This window comes from Chanos chanos, chromosome 6, assembly GCF_902362185.1.
Source record: "Chanos chanos chromosome 6, fChaCha1.1, whole genome shotgun sequence".
In the NCBI taxonomy this organism is placed as follows: domain Eukaryota; kingdom Metazoa; phylum Chordata; class Actinopteri; order Gonorynchiformes; family Chanidae; genus Chanos; species Chanos chanos.
Window position 1 is genome coordinate 35,738,296 of NC_044500.1, and position 27,092 is coordinate 35,765,387.

At 39.9% G+C, this 27,092-nt stretch overlaps 4 protein-coding genes across 8 annotated transcripts; 3 read left to right on the top strand and 1 right to left on the bottom strand.

The window, feature by feature from the left end:
* The first annotated feature begins 528 nt into the window (after nt 1–528).
* On the top strand, nt 529–6,265 carry utp3 (UTP3 small subunit processome component). Its single transcript, XM_030777384.1, has 16 exons — nt 529–667; nt 1,459–1,546; nt 1,858–1,914; nt 1,995–2,051; nt 2,192–2,324; nt 2,695–2,763; nt 3,375–3,496; nt 3,630–3,785; nt 4,294–4,365; nt 4,520–4,560; nt 4,653–4,749; nt 4,882–5,007; nt 5,082–5,212; nt 5,302–5,362; nt 5,667–5,774; nt 5,957–6,265. Exons 1-16 carry the CDS (start codon nt 651–653, stop codon nt 6,044–6,046), a joined length of 1,425 nt encoding a protein of 474 aa, XP_030633244.1. The 5' UTR covers nt 529–650; the 3' UTR covers nt 6,047–6,265.
* Nucleotides 6,266–6,413: 148 nt separating this feature from the next.
* Nucleotides 6,414–8,437, bottom strand: ppcs (phosphopantothenoylcysteine synthetase). Of its 2 annotated transcripts, XM_030777521.1 has the most exons (4): nt 8,344–8,437; nt 7,364–7,907; nt 7,169–7,272; nt 6,414–7,063 (listed from the first exon to the last, which is right to left on the bottom strand). In XM_030777521.1, the coding sequence occupies exons 2-4, from the start codon at nt 7,896–7,898 to the stop codon at nt 6,740–6,742; spliced, it is 963 nt and encodes a 320-aa protein (XP_030633381.1). In that variant the 5' UTR covers nt 7,899–7,907; nt 8,344–8,437; the 3' UTR covers nt 6,414–6,739. The 2 variants fall into 2 exon arrangements, with proteins under 2 accessions (XP_030633381.1, XP_030633383.1); XM_030777523.1 differs by lacking the exon at nt 8,344–8,437 and having other exon boundaries at nt 7,461–7,491.
* A 205-nt stretch (nt 8,438–8,642) lies between these two features.
* cpne1 (copine I) lies at nt 8,643–27,059 on the top strand. Of its 4 annotated transcripts, none has more exons than XM_030776229.1 (16): nt 8,643–8,703; nt 19,174–19,305; nt 19,397–19,576; nt 19,841–19,915; nt 20,375–20,446; nt 20,757–20,840; nt 20,961–21,050; nt 21,556–21,654; nt 21,814–21,900; nt 22,197–22,256; nt 22,464–22,597; nt 22,723–22,777; nt 22,863–22,914; nt 23,302–23,435; nt 25,092–25,328; nt 25,584–27,059. In XM_030776229.1, exons 2-16 carry the CDS (start codon nt 19,174–19,176, stop codon nt 25,692–25,694), a joined length of 1,602 nt encoding a protein of 533 aa, XP_030632089.1. In that variant the 5' UTR covers nt 8,643–8,703; the 3' UTR covers nt 25,695–27,059. The 4 variants fall into 4 exon arrangements, with proteins under 4 accessions (XP_030632089.1, XP_030632091.1, XP_030632088.1 ...); XM_030776231.1 differs by lacking the exons at nt 8,643–8,703; nt 21,556–21,654 and adding exons at nt 10,856–10,927; nt 21,381–21,476; XM_030776228.1 differs by lacking the exon at nt 8,643–8,703 and adding an exon at nt 10,856–10,927.
* Nucleotides 10,867–15,055, top strand: rbm12 (RNA binding motif protein 12). The gene is made up of 2 exons (XM_030776227.1): nt 10,867–10,927; nt 12,268–15,055. Exon 2 carries the CDS (start codon nt 12,290–12,292, stop codon nt 14,936–14,938), a length of 2,649 nt encoding a protein of 882 aa, XP_030632087.1. The 5' UTR covers nt 10,867–10,927; nt 12,268–12,289; the 3' UTR covers nt 14,939–15,055.
* Nucleotides 27,060–27,092: the final 33 nt, after the last annotated feature.

Sequence of the window (27,092 nt, forward strand, 5' to 3'; positions counted from 1 at the left end):
AAAGTTTGACCATATTACACCTGTCCTGGCTTCCCTGCATCGGCTCCCAATTCATGCAAGGGCTGATTTTAAGATCCTCTTATTCTACATGGGCTTGGCCTACCTATCCGTCTTAATTACAACCTATAAATCACCTCATACCTTACCTCATACCTGCTCTCAAAGTTCTGGACTATTAGTCGTTCCAAGAGTTAGAAAGAAGTCTGCTGGCTACCAATCCTTTTCCTACTGCTCTCCCTTCCTCTGGAATGGTTTACCTACCCTCTAAATAAACTTGTATTATTATTATTATTATTATTATATTATTATTATTATTATATTATTATTATTATTATTATTAGTCCCCAGGTCCAACGTCACACCTTGAGCTTTTATTTTGGAACAAATGTAACCCCAGAAACCGGAAATGGTGGATTGGTTCTCGGAGAACTCTGAATAAGCGTGGTAGTAAAAATGTGCTAGCATTCACGGTGTTAACCACAATAATCGTTCATAGTTTCTTTTCGGTTTGTATGTATTTTTGTTTAATTGTTATTTGCTGATATTATTTATCTCTTCCTCTGATAGCTACCGCGAGTTCATATCCATATTCATTGGGAAAACTAGTAGCATCCTCCTTCCACAAATAGTTTTTAGGGTTCGAGGAGAGCATGGTGCGAGCACGGAGGTAAGTTTAAAGGGTGTAGATAATTAATTGATGTCAGTCAGTTGAGACTAAGTGTGACAATTAAGCGAAAGATAGAGACTACATTATTAATGTGTATGACATACATTTCCAGTCTTTTGGTCTGACTATGTGGGCAAAACAAATAGCTTGTACAACTGTACCAGTACAACTTGTAGCTCTGTCTGTGAGAGAGGTGACGGCTTTTAAGTCTTGATTTCCAGTATTCTAAAGTGAAAAATTTCAGCAGATTGTTTCTGTTTTACTGTCATATAATATTAGCGGCACACTGTGGATTGTGGCCGTTTGCTTGTTTTTGACGCAACTCTTCGCAGCTCAGGCTCTACAAGTCATGGTGTTTTTTCAGTCTTCAATGAAAAAACAGATCCGAAGTCCTTGTGTAACAGTTCCGAGTAATTCTGTAGATTTTCTTCTCTTGACTCTACACACTTGATGGAAATAGTCTCTGCCAATCATTCATTCAAGAGAGATAAGATTGTTCAATTTGCTACATGACTGTGTTATGTAAACACCTAAGCAAATCATACCATATCCTTTATGTGTTGGATATTGTCTTTGGCTGTGAAGAGTGTGTTTTTAAAGGTACTAATGCTTTTCCTAAAGTTTAATGAGATTTGGTCATTGTACAGCACAGCGTAAACTTTGTCAATCCAACTAAAATTTTGTTGATTCAAGCCTTGAATAGCCAGTGTTTGCTTCAGGAGCTTGCTTTTTGTACATTATAGTGTATATTACCCACTTCAGCTATTAAATGCTGTTGTTTCACCTCTCAGGGTAGTGCGTAAGCCGAAGGTCAAGAAGGTAGAGGAATATGATAGTGATGACCCTGCTGCTTACAAGGATGAGCAAGTTCCAGATAAGGTAGGTCTAATTCTTGAGGTCTGACATAAACCAGCATTGATGCTTAGAAGCAGCCACTACACATTTTCAAAACTCTTTTGCTTCCTTTAACATTTAAAAATTGTCTTGATACCTGATGTTTAGTGGCAGTGTCTTGGTGTTATTTCTTCAGCAGTGCTGAATTTTATCTAGTTATATTGTGCAGTATGAATTTTGCAAACAGTAAATGAAACTCATGATTTTCCTTCGAGCATGTTGACCACTGACATAAATTGCAGTACGTGCTGATTGTTGTGAAATTGATTTCTATTGTTGCTGTTTTCTTTCATCAGAAGTCCTCAAAGTATGTGGAGGATAAAATAGATGAATTCCACAACAAAAAAATCTCGGTAAGTTACATCAGAAAGAAGTGATTCACTCCTATTTAGACTTAATTTGACTCCTAAAGTTGATTTCTCTTTGTCTTTAGAATCTCTTGGCTCGTGGTGTCCAAGAGGACAGTGATGCTGAGGAGTATGCTGAAGAGGTAGCAAACACAACTTACTGCAGAAAGTTTGAATACATTCTTGAAGACATGTGCTCATCTCTTTACACAGTGTGTGTATTTATCACTTATTTATCTGTGTATTGATTCGAGTATCTGCAACATACGTTCTTCTGTATTAGGAAGAAGTTATGCCTCTGACTGTTAATGACTCAGAGGAAGACGACGATGATGATGAGGAAGAGGAGGAAGAGGATGAAGTCGAAGGAGAGAACAGAGACATGGACAGTGACCTGGAAGGGAAAAGGGATGATGGTAGTTTGGGCTCTTTATTGTCATCCATGTCTCATAGATCTTACATGATAATTGCAGAATTTCACTCATGTGCTTGGTGAGAGATGCCAAATTATCTAAGAGATTTTTAGCTAATAGTATTTACATTAATCTGTGGGCCCGGGTTTATAAAATATCTTGACTTAGAGTACTGGTCTACTACCAGATTCATCATCAGTCTTCGTAACTGAAACATGCTATAACAGTACTCCCACTCTGAAGTGTGTTTTTGAATAACATAGTATTTTAAGGTTGGCCGTCATCAGCAATCTTTCAGTTTAATTGTGCACAAGATATGCCCAATATTCTGTACTCACATTTAAGTTTCTCTCTCACATTTATTTTCTGTTAGATCTCCCAGATGACATGGCTTGGGGACACAAGAAGAGGATGTTCTATGACTCAGATTATGTTGCTGCAAGTAAGTGCCTTTGCTCTAAATTGACTATTACAGATGTAGAATATTATGTTAAAGACAGATATAGGTGCACTGTCTGGCCAGGCAGTGTTATGATCTAGGGTTGCTTCAATTGGTTAGGTCTAGGATCAGCAACATTATGTGGCAATAAAATGAAGTCAGCTGAGTATCTGAATGTACGGATTGACCAGGTTATCCCATCAGTGGATTTTTTCTTCCCTGAATGGCATGGGCATATTCCAGAATGAAAATACCAAGATTCATCGAGCTCAAATTGTGAAAGAGTCGTTCAGGGAGCATGAGGAGTCATTTTCACACATGAATTGGCCACCACAGGGTCCTGACCTTAACCCCATTGAAAGTCTTTGGGATGTCCTGGAGAAGACTTTATGGAGTGGTTAGACTCTCCTGTCATCAATAAGATCTCAGCCAAAAATTAATGCAACTCTGGACAGAAATAAATGTTGCGACGTTGCATAAGGTTGTCGAAACAATGCCACGGCGAATGCGTGCCTTAATCAAAGCTAAAGGTGGTCCAGCGAAATATTAGTGTGCGACTTTTTGGCCAGGCAGTGTACATCAGTCTTTTAACTACTGATACTTTGTATTCTCAGAAGGTAAATCCTTAGAGGAGGCAGAGGCAGAAGACAAAGAAGAAGAGGAAGAAGCCAAAAACATCCAGAAGCGCTTAGCAGCGAACCTAAGTGAGGAGGACTATGACTTAAGTCTGCTTCAGGTACATATCATTCACAAAATACCATGGTGTCAGCTGTTTAAGAGGAATTGTGTAGCTGGAGCTGTTTGCTCAAAGACTAATTCCCTTTTCATTGTTTAGTCATAGTACAGATAATACCATTTGTTCCCATCAGGAATTTGCTGTGGAGGAGGAGGAGTCCAAGAAGACTGTAGAGAAGGAGGAGAGGATTGTTAAAGACCTGAACAAAATGTCCCAGAAGGAGAAACTCAAACTTTTGAAGAAGGAGTCTCCAGAGTTACTGGAGCTCATTCAGGACTTTAAGGCAAAGGTATGGCATTGTTCCAAAGGACAAGTCAGTGAAAAAACAGCTCTTCAATGTTTGTTCAATTATTACTCATGTTTACATGATGGTCTACTTAATATAACGTAAGCCTTTAGAAAAAAAAATATCTGTTCATGTATGAATTACTGAACAATTTTATTATGGTTTTCCCTCTATAATGTTCTTTTTCTACTCCTCACAAAAGGCATGCTAATGAGAGGCAAAACATATTGATGCTGTTACCATGGTACCTGTGTCTCTGTTGACACTGCAGCAGACAGTTGCATTTGATCCCAATATTTAAAATGATGTTGCAGAAATAACAGGTTTAACAGGACCAGAATTACTTAGAATCCAGATTGTTTTACACTGTCTTGTTCCACTTTAATAAAGTAGAATGAATTAGGGTACAGGTTATCATTTCGCCTGTGCAGATGCAGTGCAATAGATCATCGAAAGGTATGGAAGGAAACAGTTTTCTGACAAATATTTATTGTGGTTCTGATGTGTACAGCTCACTGAATTGAGAGATGAGATACAGCCTCTTGTGGAGATGGTTAGCAATGGGAGAATACTGCCAGGAAAGGTGAGCATTAATTTTCAACAATATATTATTTTTGAAATCTCTGTTTGATTTAAATTATTTTTTTGTACATTAATAATTTAGTCCTTGCTTTATGGTTGAAAGTTGTTGTGATTGCTTATGATTAAGAAATTGCACTTTATTGTTCTTCACGTAGGTTGCCAACTACCTCATAAACAAACAGCAGCTATATCTGAAGTAAGTGCATTTACTGTTTCATAAACTGCTTTCGATAGATTGCATAGGTGGACTAACAGTGAACTGATGATTATGTTTCCCCCTTTTTCTAGCTATTGCACAAATATAAGTTTTTATTTGGTTTTGAAAGCTAAGCGAATCCCAGCGCACAGCCACCCAGTAATTGAGAGACTTGTGGCCTACAGAAACGTAAGTGCTGACATATTCTGTAGTTTTTCTGAAATTACTGTGCATGCTAAAATATGGCACATGCTTAATTTACACCCCTGCTTTTTTGCTTATTTTTCTGTTCCCTATTTCCCTCCTAATATTCCCTCGTAGCTAATAAATGAGCTGAGTGTCGTAGATACCAGACTTGCTCCGCAACTGCGTCAGCTGCTTTCAGGAGACGAGCAGGAGAAGATGAGCAAAAAGCCAGAAAGCAGCAAGAAGATCAGCAAGACCCAGGTAAGCGTACATTTTAAGCTTCTGGTTGAGGTGAGCTTCTGGTCCATGTACATGGCTGATGATTATGTTATCAGGAATCTGAAATGGCTGAGTCGGAGGAGTCAGAGTCTGACTTGGACGAGGAGGCAGCTCTGCTCTTCTACAAAGGCGTTGAAGAGAGGCTTAAACTGAAGAGGAATAGGAAGGAACTGCAGACCGAGGAGGAGTAAGTACCGTTATTTTAATCAACAATACAGGTAGGAGTGATTGGGTAAAGATCTGGTGGAAGTCTGACTGCGATGACTCCATTCTTAGGTTGATGGAAGAGGAGGAAGAAGAACTAGATGGAGAGACTAAGAGAGGCATCACCTACCAGGTACAGTGTATTTTAATATTTAATTTCTTCTCACTGAAGTATGATCAGAATTAGGATGAATTGCTTAATTTCCCCCAAAGATGCAAGCATGTGCATTTTATTTGCATTCGAATACTGTAACCAACGTTTTCCATGGTTTACATACCCTTCGATTTATCATTTAGGAAATTAAACTGGGTGAAGTTTTGTTTGAATTAAACTGTTCATGGACCCCTTAAAGATTCCCTAATGTTTTGATCATGGCCTGATTTTTACTCGTCACATTAACATTTTTCATTTCACATTTGTCCTTGTTATTGAAAAGATGGCCAAGAATAAAGGACTCACACCAAAGAGGAAGAAAATTGACCGGAATCCCAGAGTCAAACACAGAGAGAAGTACAGACGTGCCAAGATTCGCCGGAAGGGCCAGGTTTGTGATCTATGACCATTGCTTACAGTGCTTGAGACTTGCACAAATGTTTATGTATATATATATATATATATAAATGAGTAGGATTTACATTACTACCTAGAATAGTCATTTCCTTTGCAATATGGGAATTTACAATGTTTTTACTGATTGTTTTAAACAAAGTTGCAATTTCGTTTCAGGTTCAGGAAGTCCGACGTGAGGAAACAAGATACAGTGGTGAACTGTCTGGTATCCGTGCTGGAGTTAAGAAGAGTATCAAACTTAAGTAACTTCAGTGGTGGAACAAATGATGGTGGCCCCTACAGATTCGCTATTTTAGATGTCGATAAAGCAAGTCCACAGTTTTCTCCACCCTGGAACTTTCACTTTTGTTTTTCTGTTGGTTTACACCCTTGACCCCTTGCAAGTTATGACTTTTGAAAAATATGTAAGTCTGCAAAATCCATGTTTTCTATATCCATGTTTAGTTACAGTGTCATGAAAAATATGGTTTCAGAGTTCTCAGTATTGAATATAAAATGGTGACAATATTAAAAGAACCACATAAACCACATTTACTGGTGACAATTCCTTGTTCATTTGTGTGCAAGTACATATTTTTATGCAAAAATCTCTCTATGCCATCACCTCCACCAACATTAGAGTCACAGAATAAAAAAATGCATGATTATTATTGTCTCACAACGGAAAGTTTTATGAATGAATTAAATTTTTCAAGAGATCCCATGTTAACATTCTTGGCCACATGTATACATATCCCTTAATCAATCTTCCCCAGTACCTTCATTGTAGTCACGAAGCTGAGATGCATGAAACAAAAGACTGGATATTTACAGACATGCATGGAGATTGAACGAGAGTAGAAAACTACAAAGCAATGTTAACATAAACAAGCTGATTCTAGCCAAGAGTTTACATCTCCTGAGATGGCTGAAGCGATTACTTTGCTGGTATTAGCTTCTCTAACCCTGTTGAGCCATGAAATGACTATGTGCTGCTGACAAATTACTCACTATCTTCTCTTCAATCTCCACCTCCTTCTTTACTTCATCCTCTGATAGGACCAGCTCATGCTGGCTGTCTTTAGTCACTACAACCACATAGCCACGTCGAGTGTCCAGAACATTTGCCACCACCGCCTGGTGTTTGTAGGTGGCCAAGGCTTGTCGAGCTCGCTCAAGAAGGATGGATGGGTCGGTTTCCAGCTTGAAAGAAATTACAAATGCCTTTGGAGCCCAGTCCTTCACTAGTGGGGAAAGCATTTTGGGAACCATCTTCATGCTGATCTGTTTGACAGAAAAATAGCTTAGTTGACCACGTATGACTGTCCTTACAAATGCATCACACAATTCTACCGCTTCTTAAAGGGGATACCTTACAGTTGAACTCACCTGAAGGGGTCCATTTGAAGACTGAATTTTATGCTCAGGCATTTCAGATGCTGGGATGTAAAAATCAGACACTGCAGCTGCCAAATAAAACATGGCCTTCGACCCTAATGGTGGGGTGAGAACAAGCACATCAAAAATACAACAGTACTTGTAGTATGAGCAGATTGGTGCTACCTGAGGACAGGATTTGTTTACCTGTTGAATTAAGTGCTTGAGCAGCAGCTTTGAGAAGGTGGAGGTACTCAGACAAAGTGTTAAACTCTATAGGCAGTAATAACCCTGCTGCTTTTACCGCCTGGTATTTCCTCAGGACAGTCACAATGTTTGGGAGAGCCTTCTGATCCACCAGCACCTGACAAGAGCCCTCCTCTTCAGTCTCACACTTAAGGCTGTCTAGAAAATTAACTCCTGAGTAGAGACGGGTATAAGGGTATAGAGACCGGTGCCTGTGTAGAAAAATCACAGCATAGTCAGAATCAAGGAAATACTCTGCTGAGGAAGCTCCTCGTCGCCCACTACTGAAGTTATCCAGAAAACGGACAGTTCGTGATTCGAGGGGAACCTTGGTTCCTCCTGACGTAATCAAGACAACTTTTCGGCCTGCTGCTGCATTTTTCTCTGCAAACTCTGCCATTAAGCATCTCATCTCTTCAACGTGAGAAGGAACTGCAAACTCCTCAGACAGCTTTCCATCTACTGTCACAGAAGCTGAGGAGCTGGTGCTTGCCATGATAGGAATCTGCCAAATTGAAGAATATAGACACAAGATATTTCAGGGGCCTGGAGGTATGGTACAGTGTAGTTTTCAGCATCCTGCTACACATGACGTCTACTTTAAATATCTCCACAACCATAATTATTTGAAGTCACATACGTGGCACAGTTAAACAGCTCATATTAGTTGAGAAGGTCAACTTTTCAATGTCGAGTCAACAGACACTTATACTGACATGAATCGAGTGTTTGTTTGTTTTTCTCACTTTTCATTCGTTTAAATATCACATAACATGGAGTTATTAGCTATTTAGAACGTGCACGTCTACAAAGACCACAATCAGCGTAGCGTACAATTGAACTAACTCGGTTTGTGTGTGGCACTTGAAATTATGCACAGCCGTAACTAAACTATGCATTTCAGCGGGCAATATTGTTCATCTTGACTAAGTACCCCTTACGTGACAGGTGACGTTAGGTGATCACCACAGCAAGATTTCAAGAGGGAATTGGCACAGGTAGTTCCGATACCTCTGATCAATGTAATGTCCCTAGCTAGTTTCTATACGCTACTAAAATGTTACTTGTCTACTTTTGCTAAGAAATTGCAAAATGTGAGCGCTATAAAGGTGTATAGTGCCATCTATTGTGTTGGAGTGGAAAATCAAGTCCATATGGAAATCAAGAGCGCATGAGCAGTAGCTATGTAATCGCCGATAGAGCTGGTTACTAATGCTAACCATAGACCGAACGCACGGGGTAGAGGAGGTCTTGCGAGCCTACTCGTTTATGTAAAAGATCTGTTTAGACAGATATTTTCGGTAAGAATATGCAAAGTGCAACAGTTCACAACAGTGTCGCATGAAATGGAACATTTATCAAAACCAAATGTGATCACTTTGTAAGGATTTTGAGACTGTCTGACAGTTTACAGGCTGATGCTAGCTATTTTAGCAACTAGGCATTTGGCCTGCACTTCGTGCTTTATACGTTTCTGCAAACAGTTATTGCTATCTCGCGTAGTTAAGTAGTGCGTGTAAGCATACTTTATGTTGGTCGTTTTTCTTGGGTTTGCAGGTATTTTATTTGAAGTTTCTGAATGTTATTTTGGGCATTAGTGCAACCAAAGGGGATGGATAGCTAGCTAATTTCGATAAATAGATTCTCCCTTTGTACTGTGCGCCATTTTGTCAACTCTCGCTTCACCCAATTTGAATGGCGATTCACATCTCTCAATGCTTGATTTGCCAAAAAGTAGCTCTGATTTCCGTCGGTTTGGCTATTGTTGCTGTTTTCTTTTAATTATCACCACTCTGATATTGCTAGTCGGTTAACCCCTTTGTAGTTAGTGGTTTCACCCGTCCTTCAGGTAGTTCTTTGGTGCGTGATGCTTCTTAACCATGGACCTATTGTGGTACCCTATAGACTGTAATGCTGCTGCCTGATTTATTAACCTGATACGTCTGCATAAACTGAATTTGAAAATAATGCATCTTGGGTCGGCGGGTTACGGACTGGTAAAGTATAGTGTCTGAGGAAGCAACTTTGTTTATGATGCTTGCGTGTATTTGATGTTACCCTATTGGTGGCTTATGACCCCACCATGTTTTTGTATTTGCTCACGCTGTTGTTGGGAATTGTGGACGGAAGGTGACCTAGCCAACAGAAAGTGATGTACTTTTGGCGTGGATTTTCCTTAGTTCTGGTGAAATGCTCTAGGTCTTTTCTTTGTCATGAGCCGTGCTCTCTGTCTTTTCATGTGTAATAATGAATTTATAGCTGTGTATTCTCTTTGCTGTTTTGAAGTTAGTCCTAGTCCTATATGAACATTTTGGTTTGTGAAAAATGATGCTTTTTTGGAGGAAACAGTTTGCTGTCATGGTGTAGCAAGTTCCCAGTGATTATTGTGAAATTAGATTTTACAACCTTTTCATGAAAATGTTTCCTGAATTTTGCAATTATGCTGTATGATTTTCTGTGCTTTGCTTCAGTGGTTTGTGTAACTGTACCATTTCGCTGACAAGCTGCAGGCCGCCTACCTGCCTTCAATCTGTGCATACCCTTTTTTCAAAATTAAGCTGTGTCCCCATGGTTGCAGTTTTCACTATTCTTATGGGAGTGGAGAGCATGCCAATGTTCATAGTTGATATGGTGTCATCTGTAGTAGAGACGGCCTGATTGATGGGTTGGACCATTCAGCTTAAAATAGCAGTGTATTAATGAACTCCTCTTCTAATTCATGGTGTAATTTGATCAAGGTTGATGTTTCTTGGCTTTTCATGTCAGGTTAAACTACAATTCTTTGCAACCAATTAATGAGGCTTTTTTCAAATGCTTTGATAGGCCAAGTCGTCATTTCGGCTGCTGCTGCTGCTCATAATCTAATTTTCTATTTAAAGATTTTATTTCCTTTGTGAACAAACAACAGTTGTTTGCCCTCACTGCATGTGCCAAACCTCTAAATGGTAAAGATACTCAGATCTCTGATTTCACAAAATTGGTGAAAATGTATGTCCAGTCAGAAAAAAAAGTGTCTCAGTATGCTTCAGTTTGAATGTAAATATCTTGGGAAGTGAAAAATGTGATTAGTAGATGGAGAAACGATATTTAGTCTAAAGCTTGTGTGTGGGTATTTTGCTGCTGTGTATTATGAGTAAAGAGACCTTTATTCGTTTAAGATGTGTGCGTTTAAGATGACAAACAAACGATGAGATGCATCATGCATGCTTTTTTTTTTTTTGTTTGTTTGTTTGTTTGGTCTTGAAAGTTTATGGCTTTTGTGAAGCTGCTGACTGAATATCTGATGTGCTTAAAGCGAATGGTTTTTTTTTTTTTTTTTGTCCCGCTGAATGTGAATTTCTGAAGCTAAAAACTTGGCTGGTTATGAGTGGTTTTCTCTGGGTATGCGTTTCCTTGCCCGCTGTTTGCATTCATATCTTTGCTTCCATTTATTCTTTTGTTACAGTCGAGTTGATTTTAAATGCTTGCCGTCAGGATTGGCTTGGGTATCCTGTACAACTTATAACGAAGCACTACTAATATCAGGTAAGCATTTGTAAAGCCTCCTGGTGACCCTGTAAATGTTCAGGCTCAAACCACTTTGTTAAAACGACAGTCCGCTCATATATTGTGGCTTTGAACCTCACGTTTTCCAAAAGGTCTTAAAATTGTTTGGCAAATTTCTAAAATTGTTTGTCTTTTGAGCGACATGTACACCCTTGCACACCTATGTTAAATGTGAAATCACTGTTCTGACACAGTAGTAATTGTTCTGCCTGTTGATTTTTGATAGCTTTTTTTATTGTGAAAGTTTTGCCATCCTGTACCTAATCAGTCAGCAATAGGATTTATATTGATAAAGATCCACTCAGTTGCAGCTATTAGGTGGCAGCAATGTGAAAAGATATGGAGAAAACTTGGTCATATATTTGGTATGCAACCCAGTATTGGGTGCTCTTTATGGTTTAAGGGTAACACTGTCACAGTAGGAAAGGATTTGTTTCTGCTGAGGACATGGAACAGCTGCAAGCATTAAACTGGTCACTTGTCATCTATGTTAAGAGGTGCATCTGGTCTGAGATCTCATTTTGCTATTATTAAAAGAAGAAATCTGTATTTTAAGATGGATAGATATAGCCTCTGCTGTTTGTTGCCATTGAGTTTGTCCCGACAAGACTGATAGAAATTGCAGTTGTTCAGTGTCCTAGTGTAATGACTTGAAATAAACAGCCTTTTAAGTAAATAAGCTGAAGGTCAGTATGTAGTTTTGCTAACCCCATATATTTTGCAGTATCTTAAAGGCATAGCCTACTGGTAGTTTAATTTTTCTGTTCATATATATATATAGTAAATTATAGCCCGTTTGGGAGAAATGACCACCAAATATTTCCTCACTTCTTTTTACTAGGAGAGGGAAAATGCATTTAGTATTAAATGCATTAAATATTTAGGAAGAAAACACAAACAAAACAAGTTGCTCAAGTTATGATCTGTCATCGGGGTATTGCAAATATGTCTTCATAGCTTTGCATGATTAACTTTATATGGACATTCTGTGTGGTCTCTCACTGGGGGTCCCTTTTCAATACAAAATGATCTTTACTGTTTGTAATGAGAGGACAGATTATATTTCTTTGGCTGAAGCACATCTTTGTGAGACTTACTAAGCTGTGTCAAATAAGTGAAAAGACCTTTTTTGTGGTTTAAGTCATTTGTTCACTCAAAAGAAACATAAGTTCAGAATCGTTGCTCCTTGATGGTGCTGCTGTGGTTTGTTTCCTTCTGCGTTTTTTTATTTTTTTATTATTATTTTTTATTTTTTCCCCTCCCTGTATTAACATTTTCCTTACCCTAGTCTGACAGCCGTTACCTTCTTTCACCTGCAGGTGTGTGTTGTTGCGCCTCAGCATGGCTGTGGTCATCCGCTTGCAGGGTCTCCCAATTGTGGCGGGGACCATGGATATACGCCATTTCTTCTCTGGATTGACCATCCCGGATGGTGGTGTACATATTGTAGGGGGTGAACATGGTGAGGCTTTTATCGTTTTCGCCACAGATGAAGACGCAAGGCTTGGAATGATGCGAACAGGGGGGACAATCAAGGGTTCTAAAGTGTCACTGTTACTAAGCAGCAAAACAGAAATGCAAAATATGATAGAGCTTAGTCGTAGGCGTTTTGAAACTGGCAGTGTTGAGGGAACTGCAGGAAACGGTAATAGGTCAGGGCCACCTGTCAGCTCTGGAGGAAGTGGAAGGGGTAATTTGCCAACCACTGCACAAGGTTTTAGTAATACCACCCAAACCACTGCTACCACATCCTCTGCTGCACACGAGCCTGTAAGCAACAAAAACGCCCAGACTTTTGCTACTACTAGCATGGCAAACATGCCCCCCAATTTCAGCAATAACTTTAGCAGCCCAAGTCTTAGCATGGGCTCCACCATGACGACTGCCATGTCCTCGTTGAACTCTGTACCTCCTCCCATACCTGCCTTGCCCACCATGCCAACCTTACCACCCATGCCACCCATGCCAGTTCCACCACCGGTGTCCACTTTACCCCCAGTGCCAGCAGTTAACCCATTAACCTCTGTGCCCCCTGTCCCTCCCATGACACACATGCCCCACCTCTCCGCTCTGCCTCCCTTTAATCCAGGGGTTCCTCCTCCAGTCGGACCGGTGACTGGTGGACTGGCTGCTTCAGGGCCACCCTTGTCACTTGGAAGCCCCAACCATATGTTTCTTAATCCTTTGAACCCGCTTGGTCCCTTAAATATCCAAGCTCACTTGAAACCAGCAGTGACAAACCCAGATGAGTTGTTTATCAGTCTTCAGGGCCTACCTTTTTCAGCAGCTGAGATGGAAATCAGAGAATTTTTCCATGGATTGGGCATAGATTCGGTTAGATTAATTAGAGACAACCTTGGCAGGAGTAGTGGCAGGGCCTTGGTGAAATTTTTTGCACCGCAAGACACTTTTGAAGCACTCAAAAGAAACACTGGAATGATTGGCCAGAGGTATGTTGAGATATCTCCAGCCACAGAGAGACAGTGGAGAGAGAGTGCAAATGGAGGGCAGAATGTATCCAAAACTGGCAGTGACCCAGAGCAAAACCGACATCGGCGTGGAAGTTCCAGTTCAGCATCTCCATCTGGCCGGGAGCGTGCAAGGTCTCGATCCCCTCACAAACAAGAGTTCTGTGTCTATTTGAAAGGACTGCCTTATGAAGCAGAAAATAAGCAGATATTTGAGTTTTTCAAAAACCTGGATATTGTCGAAGATAGCATTTATATTGCATATGGACCCAATGGCAGAGCGACAGGGGAAGGGTTTGTGGAGTTCAGAAATGAAATGGACTACAAGGTTGCACTTGGATGCCACATGCAATATATGGGTAGTCGTTTCATACAAGTCCATCCCATCACAAAGAAAGCTATGTTCGAAAAGATTGATGTCATTCGCAAAAGGATGCAAGGTTCCCAAGGTGACCAGAAAAATAGTTCAGGAGAGGGAGGAAAAAGTGTCAGAAATTGTGCTCACATCACAAATATTCCATATAACGTGTCAAAGAAAGATGTACGTCTGTTTTTGGATGGCATTCAGTTGTTTGAGGACAGCCTTAAAGTGTTGGTTGATGGCAATGGTAATGGCCTCGGTCAAGCTGTCGTGCAGTTTAAGTCAGAAGAGGACGCACTGAAAGCAGAGAGATTGCATAGGCAGAAATTAAATGGAAGGGATGCTTTTGTCCATTTGGTCACTTTCGAGCAAATGAAGGAGGTTGAAAGAAATCCACCCCCACAAGCAAAGAGAGGACAGAAGTCTCAAGGCAATTCACAGGCACATGCTCACGCCCAAGCACAAGCCCAAGCATCACATGCCTTCCCTGCAATTACAGGAGAAGAGTTCAACTTTCTCAGAAATGCTGTTGGAAACCTTAATAATGGCCCTCCATTTGTAACGCCATTTACTGCCCCTGGTAATGGACTTGCAGGTCCGCCTCCCCTACCACCAATTGGCCCGGCACTAGGAGATGTCTCGCTGGGTGTCCCTCCACCTATGGTTGGAGGGCACTTACCCGGTCCGGTGCTGGAGCCTCCTGGTTTCCGCCCAGGACCCGGAGGGGCTGCAGGACCACCTGGCTTTGTGGGAACACCAGAAAGTTTAAGGGGTATGCCACCTTTTGACAATGGATCATCAAGGAAGGGAGGTGGTCACAGTCGTGGGGGTGGGCAAGGCCGCACAGGTGGCTCGCAATCATCTTTTGGGCCTAATGCTGACAATCTGAGGGGTCCTGCTAGTGGAGGTCCTGGTAACCCACGTCCCACCATTGTCAAAATCCAAAATATGCCATTTACAGTAACGGTTGATGAAATACTTGATTTCTTCTATGGATACCAGGTATTACCTGGCTCTGTATGTCTGCAGTTTAGTGAGAAGGGCATGCCCACAGGGGAGGCAATGGTTGCATTTGAGTCTCATGATGAGGCAATGTCTGCCATCATGGACCTAAATGATCGACCAATTGGCTCACGCAAAGTTAAAATCACGTTGGGATGAGTATCAAGCCTCTTGTTTTGATAATAATAGACTTTTGGACAGAACGAAACAATTATTTGTGTATTTTTAGTCACACGCAGTAGGGCTGACTTAAAAAAAAAAAAAAAGAATATATTGCGCTTTTCTCCCCTCTCTCTTTATTTTTGGGGTTGTGGGAGGGGGGGTAAGTCCATGAAGGATAGTTCATTCACCAAAGTACATTTCATTTTCTTTTTTTTCCCCCTAGACGAGGATGTTGCTACATAAGTTCAAACAAATAGTATAGTTAGCTTAGAGGTTTGTGTGGATTCAGTGATGCTGGAGAGCACCTGATTGCTTTTGACTTGAATCCAATCATGTTCATGGCAGTGGTGTGATGGTCCTCACAAGGAGATAAAAAAAATCGCCTAAATTAAAAAAAAAAAAGGTAATAGTTCTTGTCCAGTTGTGTGTGATTGCTGTGCTGGGGCATAAGTGTTACTGGCAAGCATGTTATAACATTCTCTAATGCCCTCATGGTTGCTGTTTTGTATTTTTGCTGTAGATACAGGATTTTATATTTCTTTCGAGTTGTGCTTCATATTGCTATAACTATGCCTGTGCTAAAGGAATGTACACCAAGTGCTGCCATGCATGGTGTGTTCACATTTCCAATATCTGCGTTTAAAAAGTGTACCCGCGTTAATAAGTTTGTTTACCTGCTCCAGGTTTTCTTTTCCAGTTTCAATAAGTACAAATGTCAATGTCTGTCAATATTTGTCGCCTTTTTGGGATGATTGATGAAAACCCGTTAGAAACACACAAAATGTCAAATCAATGGATAAACTATTCACTGTAAATGACTCGTTGGATACGGCAATGTGACATTATTATTATTACTTTTTTTTTTTTTTTTTAACATTTGGCTTCTCTCTCTCTCTCCAATTTGTCTCTCAGAAAGTGTGCTGTTTTGCAAAGATGTAGCTTTGTTCTTTTTTGGGATATCAGTTTTGTAGTGTTGTCGAACTACAAAAATTGTAATGATAGTTCACTTTGACTTTCCAGCTCTTTATTTGCTGTTGTATATAATGTTCGGCTCATGTTTGTCAATAAAATGACATTCCTGAAATGCGAAATCTGCAAGGTATTGTACGTCTCTGCTGTGCATTCATGCTTCCATTGCTTTCCTTTAAGTTTTCAAAAGAACAATAAAGTGTTTTTAGTTCCTCCTTTGTTATGTTTTATTTGTGGGGTTTTGCGGTTCCATGCCATGTACCATAAATATTGCAGGAGTTACATTTAGGTGGAGCTTGACCCTCAATACATTATTTACTGAGTAGTTTTTAGAAGAGTTTGTTTTTCAGCAGGAGGAGGGGTCATATATTTTAATCGACAATGTCAAACAAAACAAAACAACTATCCTAACAGTTCTTTTTTTTTTTATTGTGGTAAAGTACAACAGTTCTTAGTGAATCAGTGCTTTTCTGACCCTTACATAGAGAACCAAGGCTGTCATTTATACCAAACCTGGATTCTGTGATCCTCTGGTGGTCTATATGAGTGGTGGGGTGTGAGTGAATGGTTAGCTAAGGACTTGCAGGCCTACTTTGTCTTGGTAAAACTGCTGCATTTTTTTTTTATCTCACAGGCACATGTTCAAGATCATTTAGAAATGCTGAGGAAATCACCCATAATTTGGTTATCAATCTTTCTGTTGATCTTTCATCACAATGCTTGTGACTGTGAAATGTAAGTCCCACAATCTTGTTTGTTATCCACAGCATAATATGCTTATGTGTTATTGTATATGTTGGTTTAATGGAGTTGGTTTAATGGAGCTTGGTTGTGATGGAGACAGAACATTTTTTGATTGTCAATCAGTGTATATATGTATATGGCATTGCTGCTTTAAAGATTTTTTGTGTCTGTGTATGTGTCCCACCTGGCTTCTTTGCTAGTCCTTGAAGTTGATATTTGATTTCCATGCTCTTCTGGTGTTCGTGCAGTATGCACAGAATATATCAAATATGGTACTCAGTGCTTTTTGCTCTTGGAGACTACCCAAAGCTGTTTGATTCCTGCTAACTTTAAGATGCTGGATAAGGTAGGTAATTCTAACGCTGTTAGAACTGAACATGATGCAGTTAAAATGTTCAGAATACACGTTGAATTCAAGAATGTTTCAAGAATATTTGAAGTTGTCCATGTGAGTAATGTGGTTTAAGCCATGGTTTACCTTAACCTGTTTTGCAGTATACCATGTTTGATTTCTTTACCAATAAGGCATGGGTCATGACCATAAAAATACATTATCAGTTCGGTTTGATGTTGACCGTTGTCTACATATGTTAATGTTCAAAGTATTGGATGACAAGATGGTAAATGTTTTAGGTCGAAAATGAAATACAGTGTGGCGTCAGCTTTTTAAAGAGTCATTCTTGTATGTGGTATTTATATAGAGTGTTTCAGTCAGTAAGCTAGTGTATTTCAGAGTTGTAGCACACGACTAAAAATGCTGCTTTGAACCATTTGTACTGCTTCCTAATGTGGAGAGGGGACTGGCTGAATTTGGCACACGTGCAATGGTGGGTTATGTGAGAGCACTGAAGGTAATCGTGAACAGCCGGGGTAACGCACAGTGACCTCCGGAATCACCTGACCATTGTTTGGTTCTAATTAGGGTGACTTCTGAATTATTTTTAGCAAGAAGTTTTTCACTACTCCCCTGCCAAGGATTTTGTGTGTGTGTGTGTGTGTGCACGCGTGCGCGCGCCTGCGTGCGCTTCTCTGCAACTGAAATGTGTAACTTTAATTAAAGCTATACTGTACGGGCTGTTGTTTTGCTTTCCTGGCAACACGATGCTTAAATATTACCTCAGAGATGTTAAGAACTGAAAATGATTTAGAAATAGTAAACCTGTGGAATGATGCTACAATCAGGTTTTCATGCCAGACAAGAGCTTATAATTTCCGCAGTCACGATGCTGAACGTTATGTACTAAATGCAGATGGTTTCTTTGGGTGTTTCGATTGCGGTCGGCTAAAATATGATCCTGCATGCATAGCTTACAGCTGCAAGAGAGTCACCACCAGGCTGCCTGAGTAAAGGATTAAAAGACTTTGGTTAAATGTCCTAGCGAATATTTAAGTGTTGTTATTGCCATTTCAACTTTTGCAACGGCTGTAATGTCTGTACAGCCACGACATGTTTTTAAGTATTGCATTACAATGGAGAGCAGTATGGGAAGACACAATGTGAGAGTGGAGCGGACACTGGGATGCAGTAGCTGTAAACGTGGCTTAATATTGCCTATAGGCTAGCTAACCTTGTAGAGATTCGTGTGTAGTGGTTGTGTGGAAAGAGGTAAATAAACGTACTGTTATTAGTTCAAACTTGGGTGTGGCTATACTGTTTCGAACAAGGTGCGGTCTACCGTATGCTTTTGTGCTACAGGCTACATTGCACTGCGTGTGTGCGTTGAAGGCAATATCTTTGTGATTGACAGTGGTTTGTCGAATGGGAACGCACTAGTGGTTGCACTCCAACCAATAGCGCTGCATGCTCATTGCGGAACTGTGTCCCACAAATTGTGTGCTAGTGTCGTTGGTTTGGTAGTCCGTCTGTGGTACGCTTCGGACATCCTGCTTCTTGACATTTAAGGTATGTGATTGTATTGCATTTGGTGTCGCTTTTGCCTTACCCTCTCACGAGAATAATAATTATCCTTTAAGTAGACCTAAACGAGGAAAAGTTGATAGTGTATAAGTTGTCGGACTCTCACTCGACACTAGTAGTTTAAGTTACGTTAGCTTCTCTCTCTTTCTCTCTCTCTCTTTTTTTTTTTTAAATTCATCCGGTATCTTAAAAGCGAGGAGTGGGATCTCTGGATAAACGTACATTGTGGTAATTTACATTTAACTGTGTTAAAGTCTTTTAACCGGACCTATTAACCGCATGCAAAGGGCATAGTTGGTGAACTTTTTTCTTTAATGCAGACTGTTCGATAAGGCAAGGAGCTGCGCTCTGAACTGTGTTGGAAAGGGGAACCAAACACCGATCACACCCAACTTAAAAACTGGATTTTGTTGAGGGAGATCGCGTCAGTTCACGTTGAATGAAACGCCCGTCGTAACAAGTTGTAACGCTACCGTGAACTGTTTGATCATGTGTATATCCAGTGAAGATAATTTAGTATGCTTTTAATGAACACTATAGTTGATGACTTTGCAGTAACGCATAGGCCTATCTCTCTTTCGTGTTTTTGTTTATTCTCCAGATGGCAGTTCAGTGTGTGTCGAAAGTTGAGCTTTCCATCTCATGCAATAGCCTCCTCGACAAAGATGTTGGATCTAAGTCAGATCCATTGTGCGTACTGCTTCAGAGTGTAGGGGATGGCAAGTGGACTGAGGTATGCATGCAAGGCATTCATATGAGGAGTAAGTTGAAATCTTTCATACAATAACGTGCCCATGTGAAGTTTGCATGTTGTATTTCCATAGATTGATCGCACTGAGAAAGTGAAGAATTCTCAGGACCCCGAGTTCTCAAAAAAGCTACGCATTGACTACTTCTTCGAGAAGGTGCAGAAGCTGAAGCTGGGCATCTATGACATTGATAACAAGTCTTTTGATCTGAGTGACGATGACTTCCTGGGAGGCTTTGAGTGCACTCTTGGACAGGTATGAAGTGTGTCATGGGAGCATCTGTTTGCACTGTGATATCACCCAGTGCAAGAGCCTTTGTGATCCCAGACTGTTGATGACTTTTGCCATAATCTCTGATACAGACTTTGTGGTAACTGATATGTGGATACATTGCCCATTCATCTGAAGTGGCACCTTTGTCTTTCTCTCTGTCTCTCTCTCTTTTTTTTTTTTTTTTTTTTTTTTTAAACAGTGTTGGATACAATGAACATGAGCTCATTACCTCTATTTTTGTCACAGATTGTATCGAGTAAGAAGATTACCAGACCTCTAGAGCTTAAGAAAGGCAAACCAGCTGGCAAAGGCACAATAACGGTGTGTCCCTGCTCAGAAATATTCGATGATTTTGTCGTTGTATTGTCTATTCCTCTTACTTGTGCAATAAAAGTAATATTGAGCATGAACGAGGGTGCCTAATAATTACTTTCACTTCTGATTTTAAAACGTAAAATTATCCAGGTTTTCACTGCAAACATTTCTTTGTTTAATGAAATTGCATAGTTTTTTGTATTAGTGATAATGTGGGATCAGCTGAATGATTTAATGTTTATCTGTCACTGAAGAACAGGCCAGTTCTAAGCACTGTCATTAGTTCATACCATTACCTTTTCCGGTCAAAGTCCTCATTTCATCACACTGCCTTCAGTGAAGTACTGACTGTTGTGACCTCTGTCTCTTGCAGCACACATGCCACATATGGTCTTGTGTCTTGTTTTTATAAGAAGTTTAATCTTGCGTCATAATTTTAGGTGTGAATTGATGTATGTTTTACAGATTACAGCTGAGGAGATAAAGGATAACAGGGTCATTGCGTTGGAAGTTGAGGCCAAAGGCCTTGATAAGAAGGTAATAGGCACATCTGTTGACATAAGCTTTGCGACGATCGCTTAAGCCGTGGTTACACCTTGTATTAAAATTTCTTAACTGAAACTGAATATGTAAACATTAGGATGTCATATGTTACCTGAGTGAATAGGCAAAATGCTGGTTTGTGGTTTGAAGCCCAGTTTCTGTACAGTAATATTTCACAATCTCACTACCAAAATGAAGGTCATGGAATGTAAAACAACATGTATACTTCTCTATAATTATGCACAGCTACTTCCGACACATCAGGTACTAAACATTATTTAATTTTATGTGCGTCTTTTTCCAGGATGTTTTTGGGAAATCTGATCCATTCCTGGAGTTCTTCAAGCAAGGGGAAGATGGCAAATGGCAACTGGTCCACAGGACTGAAGTAATTATTTGTTTGTCTCTCTTGTTGTTTTGAAAATGTATGAGTGTGAAGTTTGTGCATCATGGCATTTATGTTTGATATTTGCAAAGAGAGTCTCAGATGTTGTGTTTTACTTTATAGGTCATCAAGAATAATTTGAATCCATCCTGGAAAAAATTTGCCGTGTCTCTGCATACGTTTTGCACCGGTGACTTGAACAAGCCAATCAAGGTGTGAACAGATCTGTAATTCTTTATGTCTGTAGAGATGACCTGCTAGCTCATTTCCAAAGTTAAGGGTTCAGTAGCACCTAATGCTATTTACAGTGCCAAACATATCAGTCACTGTGTTAGAAATGATGACGTGTTCTTCCCCAGTAGCAATTAGTTTAATACAGTTGAACAAATGTCAAGCAAGCTTTAAGACTTTATATTATTGTATTTTTTAGAATTCTTGCGTCATGTTGTGTTTTGTTATGCTACATTTGAATGAATGCAGTCAGACAGGACTGTCCACTGCCGTAGTTTTTGGGGCTTAAGAGTGTCTGTGTCTCACTGCTAGGTCACTTGTTACGATAAGGATGAGGACACCAGTTCAGATATGATAGGAGAGCTTACTTGCACTACCGCAAAGCTTTTGGAGGCTAAAGACCATGCGGTGAGGAGGACCAGTTTGTGTTTCTTTTTCCCTCTCCTAAACTGCTTTTTCTCTTTTTCCGTTCCTGTTCTTCCACCAGGTCCATTGTTCTGATTATGATAGTGATGGCTCACATGATCTAATTGGTGTTTTCCAAACTAATGTATCTGAACTGCAGAAAGCAGACCGTGCTTCACCGGTGAGGCCATGTTTCCTTCCACTACTGTTGTGTCCTTTTTCCTTAACTTATTCAACCTCTTAATTTAACCTCTGAATTGTTTGTTGAATTTGCAGTATATGCAATCAGTCAGTCTTAATGCAAGAAGCTGAAAAGCTGATCTTTAGTTTATATTATCAGGTGGAATTTGACTGTGTTCACCCTGAGAAGCAAAAGAAGAAGAAGAACTACAAGAATTCCGGCGTGATTCGTATTAAATCATGCAAGGTATGTTTATGTCATCACATGTTATATATGGTTTGAACAATGTATGCAAAATTGCATATGTTTTTCAGTGTTGCTCCATGCTGCCTTATTGCTGTTAACATGTGTCGTTGTTCTGGAAATGCTGCCATATGTACAGCTGCTGTGCTAATTAACATATCCAGTACAACCTGGGATTTATTTATTTATGTGTATATTTATTTATTTATGAATTACTATAGTTTCTCCTGCATGTGAGCCCTTGGATGATTTATGCACATAAAGTCTAAGTTCTTTTCAAACTCTACATTGGATTTCAGATAGAAACCGAATATACGTTCCTGGATTATGTTATGGGAGGATGTCAAATTAATTTTACGGTAAGCTTTGCAGTCTATTGAAACAGTTACGTAATGTCAGCCTGAGCATCTCTTTAGCCCCAGAAATTATTCTACGTGTGTGTGTGTGTGTGTGTGTGTGTGTGTGTGTGTGTGTGTGTACACATATATATAAATATATATAATGTCTGTGTGTATGAGGATGTGTCTGTGTGCTTGCGCGTGTGCTAATGCTTTTGACCATTTCAGGTGGGGATAGACTTCACTGGCTCTAATGGGGACCCTCGCTCCCCAGACTCCCTGCACTACCTGAGCCCTGATGGCCTGAACCAGTATCTCTCTGCCATCTGGTCTGTGGGTCTGGTCGTCCAAGACTATGACACGTAAGAGAACTTCCTGTTCCTCACAATGTCAGAATGACACCATGCGCTCTACGTGATCCATCGTTTTTTTTTTTCACTAGATACAACTATCGTTTAAAAAGCATTTAACAATATCTTCTTCTTAGGGATAAATTCTTTCCTGCTTTTGGATTTGGTGCGCAGATACCTCCGGATTTCAAGGTTAGACAATAAACTGATTGCTTGTTATTTTTATTATTTTGAGGAAAGATTTGAAATACTTATAAACAGTATTCTGAATGTGTAGGTGTCACACGAATTTCCACTGAACTTCAATCCCAGCAGCCCCTATTGTCAAGGTAAGAGTTTTTCACTGTACTTTCACTTAGTTTTGTTTTTGGATTTGTGGTAGACATTACTTGTTGAAATTAGATGGGCACTTGTTTTTCCTTTTTTGAAAGGAAGCATTAACAATTTTCAATTGACAGTTAAATTTTTGAATTGACCTTTTTTCAGTATATAATTGACTTTTGATCTGTGCATTCCCATGCGTGTTGCCTTGATTTTATTGTAACTGTCGTTTTTACGTTTCCAGTTTTGTAGTGGCGTCTTCTCCTTTTTTGCACAGATCTTATCTCTGTTTTACATTTTGCTGCATGTACATTCATTAGACTTGTTGCACTCCTGAGGAGCTAGATAATTAAGACCTGTACGTTATTGGTGATGCAGTGCTGTGTGTTTTAAAGGGGTGCAGGGAATTGTGGAAGCCTACCGCATGGCACTGCCCCAGGTCCGTCTCTATGGGCCAACTAATTTCTCCCCCATCATCAACCATGTCGCCCGCATCGCGGCTGGAGCTGCCCAGCAGCCCAACGCAGCGGTGAGTCCTCCGGGCAGACACTGTGAGGAATAGGAACGCTGACCTATGATCTGAGCATTTTCATGACAACATAATTATGCTGCACATCTCTTCATGCAAATGTATCTCAGCTATATCTCTTCAGGTCAGGATCAGGTCGGCCTTTTTGGCACGCATTACCACTGTAACACGCTGTAAAATCAGTGGGTAATTTGTCAGGAGAAATCACCTCACATTAAAATGTAAAGTGAATATTTTTACAGATAAATAATAAATGACCGTGATGACATTAATAATACACACATGATTTATTAAAATGTATATGTACACACCCATGCACATACACATAAATCAGAAAAGGAAAGGAAAAGGGGATGTGTGTTCCTCACATGGTTTAACAGATGATCGTCATATTCAGTCACCCACTGACTGAAGTTCCCATTAATTCCAAGGCATTTGTGAGATCCTTCCCACAGATTGTTGAATGAACCTAGTTTGTCCTTAAGAAAGGGTAAACTAAGTGTCTCCGAAAGTTATTAGGTCCTTTATCAAGGCCACCCACTCTCCATAAGAAGGAGGGCCTTCCCTGGCCCACATGAGCATCATAGCTTTCCTTTTCTGCATCAGCAAGGCTTGAACAATGTGTTTATGATTGCTAAGGGAAGAGGGCAGTGTTCCAAGTAAGCACAAGATTGGGATGGCTTAGACTGTTTGTTTACAGATTTTAGAAATTGCGTCACACAAAGGAAACCAAAAGCACTTAGTCTCTTTGTGTTCCCACAGATGGTGAAATAGAGCACCAAGAGAATTACATTTTGCATAGATAGATGACACCTGTTTGTTTGATTTGCTGTATTTTTATGGTGACATGTAGACCCTTAGCACAATAATAAATAGCATTGAAACCTTTTGAAAACAGAAATGATTCCTGGAAGTTTGATGATGGCGTCCTCAGCCTCGTCAGTTTCATATCCTTCACTTTCACTTCAGGGGGTTATTCCAGGAAGCAGGTTTAGTGAAAGCTCCGAGTTAGTTAACGCAGAACAAGTCGTAAGCCTCCCAATAGAAGAGCCCAATGGCTTTGTTTTGCTAGGAAAATGAAGCCATAGGGCTCTTCCGTGAGGAAGTTTACGACTTACTCTGAGTTAACTAACTCTGAGTTTTCACTAAACCTGCTTTCTTGAACACCCCCCTTATCATCTCAAAGAGAGGATATGTTACTTCCCTTGTGTAGGCATCATTGGGTAGAATTTACAAGCAAATTTTTTGTTTGTCCTCAGTTGTAAATTAAAAAAAAAAAAAAGAGTTTCTCCAGAATGTGATGGCCATTTTCACTGCTATGCCCACCAGGCCTAGTTAGAGTGTAGTGCATAACCAGTAAGCACTTACACAAGTCTGTCTTTTGTCAAGTCAGGTTTGTCGAATGTCTTAAATTCATTTTTATTGGAAGAGATCAGAAATGTTATGAGCTGCTGTTCATCATAAATATTACCTGCTGGCAGATAGAGCACTATGATGCAGTTTTTGAGGGACAGAGGCCTAGTTTATCAACTAATGATGAAAGAATAGACAAAGTATGATTGTGGCAGAGAAACTTTTTGATTGGTTTTTCTCTCCCCCCCCCCCCCCCCCCCCCCCCCCATTCTCTTTGTTCCTCTCTACACCTGTGTCTCTCAGCAATATTTTGTGCTGTTGATCATAACTGATGGGGAGATCACTGATCTGGACCAGACACGGCAGGCCATTGTGGACAGCTCCAAACTGCCCATGTCCATCATCATTGTGGGAGTGGGAGAAGCAGACTTTAAGGCCATGGAGTTCCTCGATGGAGATAATGGAGTCCTGAAGTCTCTGACCGGAGAGCCTGTGGTCAGAGACATTGTGCAGTTTGTGCCCTTCAGGCAGTTCATTAATGTATGTATCTCCTCATATGTATCTGCCTCTTTCATATGCACATGTAGTTTGTCTGGAGTTATCGCAAAAGAAAGTTCATATGTAATACTGTTACCCCCTTACATGAGAACATACTTGGATTGTAGCTGTTCACGATGCAGAGGTGTATCAACATGCATTATGGAGACATCATGTCCATATTGATAACAACATGCTAGGATCACTATTGAGCTGATATGTGTTTTGAGTCCTACGGTTCTCTCCCTCTCTCTGCAGGCCCCTAAAGAAGCTCTTGCCCAGACCGTTCTGGCCGAAGTACCCGGCCAGCTGGTGTCGTACTTTAAGATGCGAAAGATTGGTCCCGTCAACCCACCAGCTGTCAAATAGAGGGGGCCACCACTAGAGGGCAGCAATTGCTCATCTTTAGGCCAACCTGACAACTGTGTACTACATATCTCACATTACACAATACGTTTTTTTTTATATGTTTACATCTCATATTTTATCACAGTTTTTTTAATATACATTTCACATTATAATAACCAATATATCCTGCCTTGTTTTCCATGTTTAGGTCTAAAATTCTGTAGTTTATTATTACATTCCAACATCTCATAATATGGGACAGAAATCATGAGTTTTGGCTCCAGCAGTCATACAAGTTGTCTACAGTGTCATTATGTTACATGTCCTAAAATCATAGTGCATATGCCTCTGCACTGCTCTTCCTTCTATGCACCATAATTCTTAGCTGCATGACTCTTAAGTCATTTCTGGCTGCTAATTACATTATGATTGTTCTCTGTAACCACTGTGCCAGAAAAGTCAGTTTCGTACCAAAGTTTATAGAATATATGCACCTTATTACGTGCCTAGATGCTGGACATTATAGCGCCTCTGACTGGAAGGAGGAAAAGACACTTTAAAATGACCATGAAAGCTGGACAAATGCATTACGTTCTTCAGTTGACCAAATTCATCCATGGGTTTCAAGGAGTAGCTCTCTGCCCTGCAGTTTTTCACTTTTTCTAGCTCACTGCTGAAGGTCCGTAGGTCCATTTAAAGATGAGTAATGCTTAAAGATTTGTATTCTTTAAATATGTCAGACCACAATGCTCAAACTTTTCCACTGTAAATCATCAGTAGAGGATTATCATGTGTCCTACATAAAGTCAGTTTGCTGTTGATATGAAAACTGCAAATTTACCCATTATCTAGTATTATTGCACAGTGCCACATGAAATGCCTAAACATATATTTACACTTGAAGATCACAACAAAACTTTATTTTACTATACGTTGAATATGGTGTCATTGTATAATCATCAGAAATAAAACCATTTGTTTCAAAAACGCATCAGCACATTTAGAAGTATACACTAAAATGTGCTGAATATGCTTATGTGTGTTTGAAATGGTATAGTTTTAGTTCTGGAATTGCTGAAATGAAATAGTTTTAACAATCATGTAAAACTAGACTAGCATTTTTTAGCTGATGGAGTTATTAAGATTGAAGCACTTATTGGTGGAGAGAGAGGAAACCTTTACCTGTCTGCCTTCAGGAAAGAAGTGTTCCCTGTTATAGATGTAATTCACCATAATATCATTGATATGCCAAGTGAGTCAGGAGTGTCTGTCTGAAAAGATCATATTAATTCTTAAACTGTTGTCAGTGGCAAATGTTTAATGCAAAATGTATTTTCAGCTGCTTTGTCCTTTTGCCTCATGTCTTTTTTACATCTAGAAATAAACAAAAATAAACAGACAACTCTCAAAACATTGACT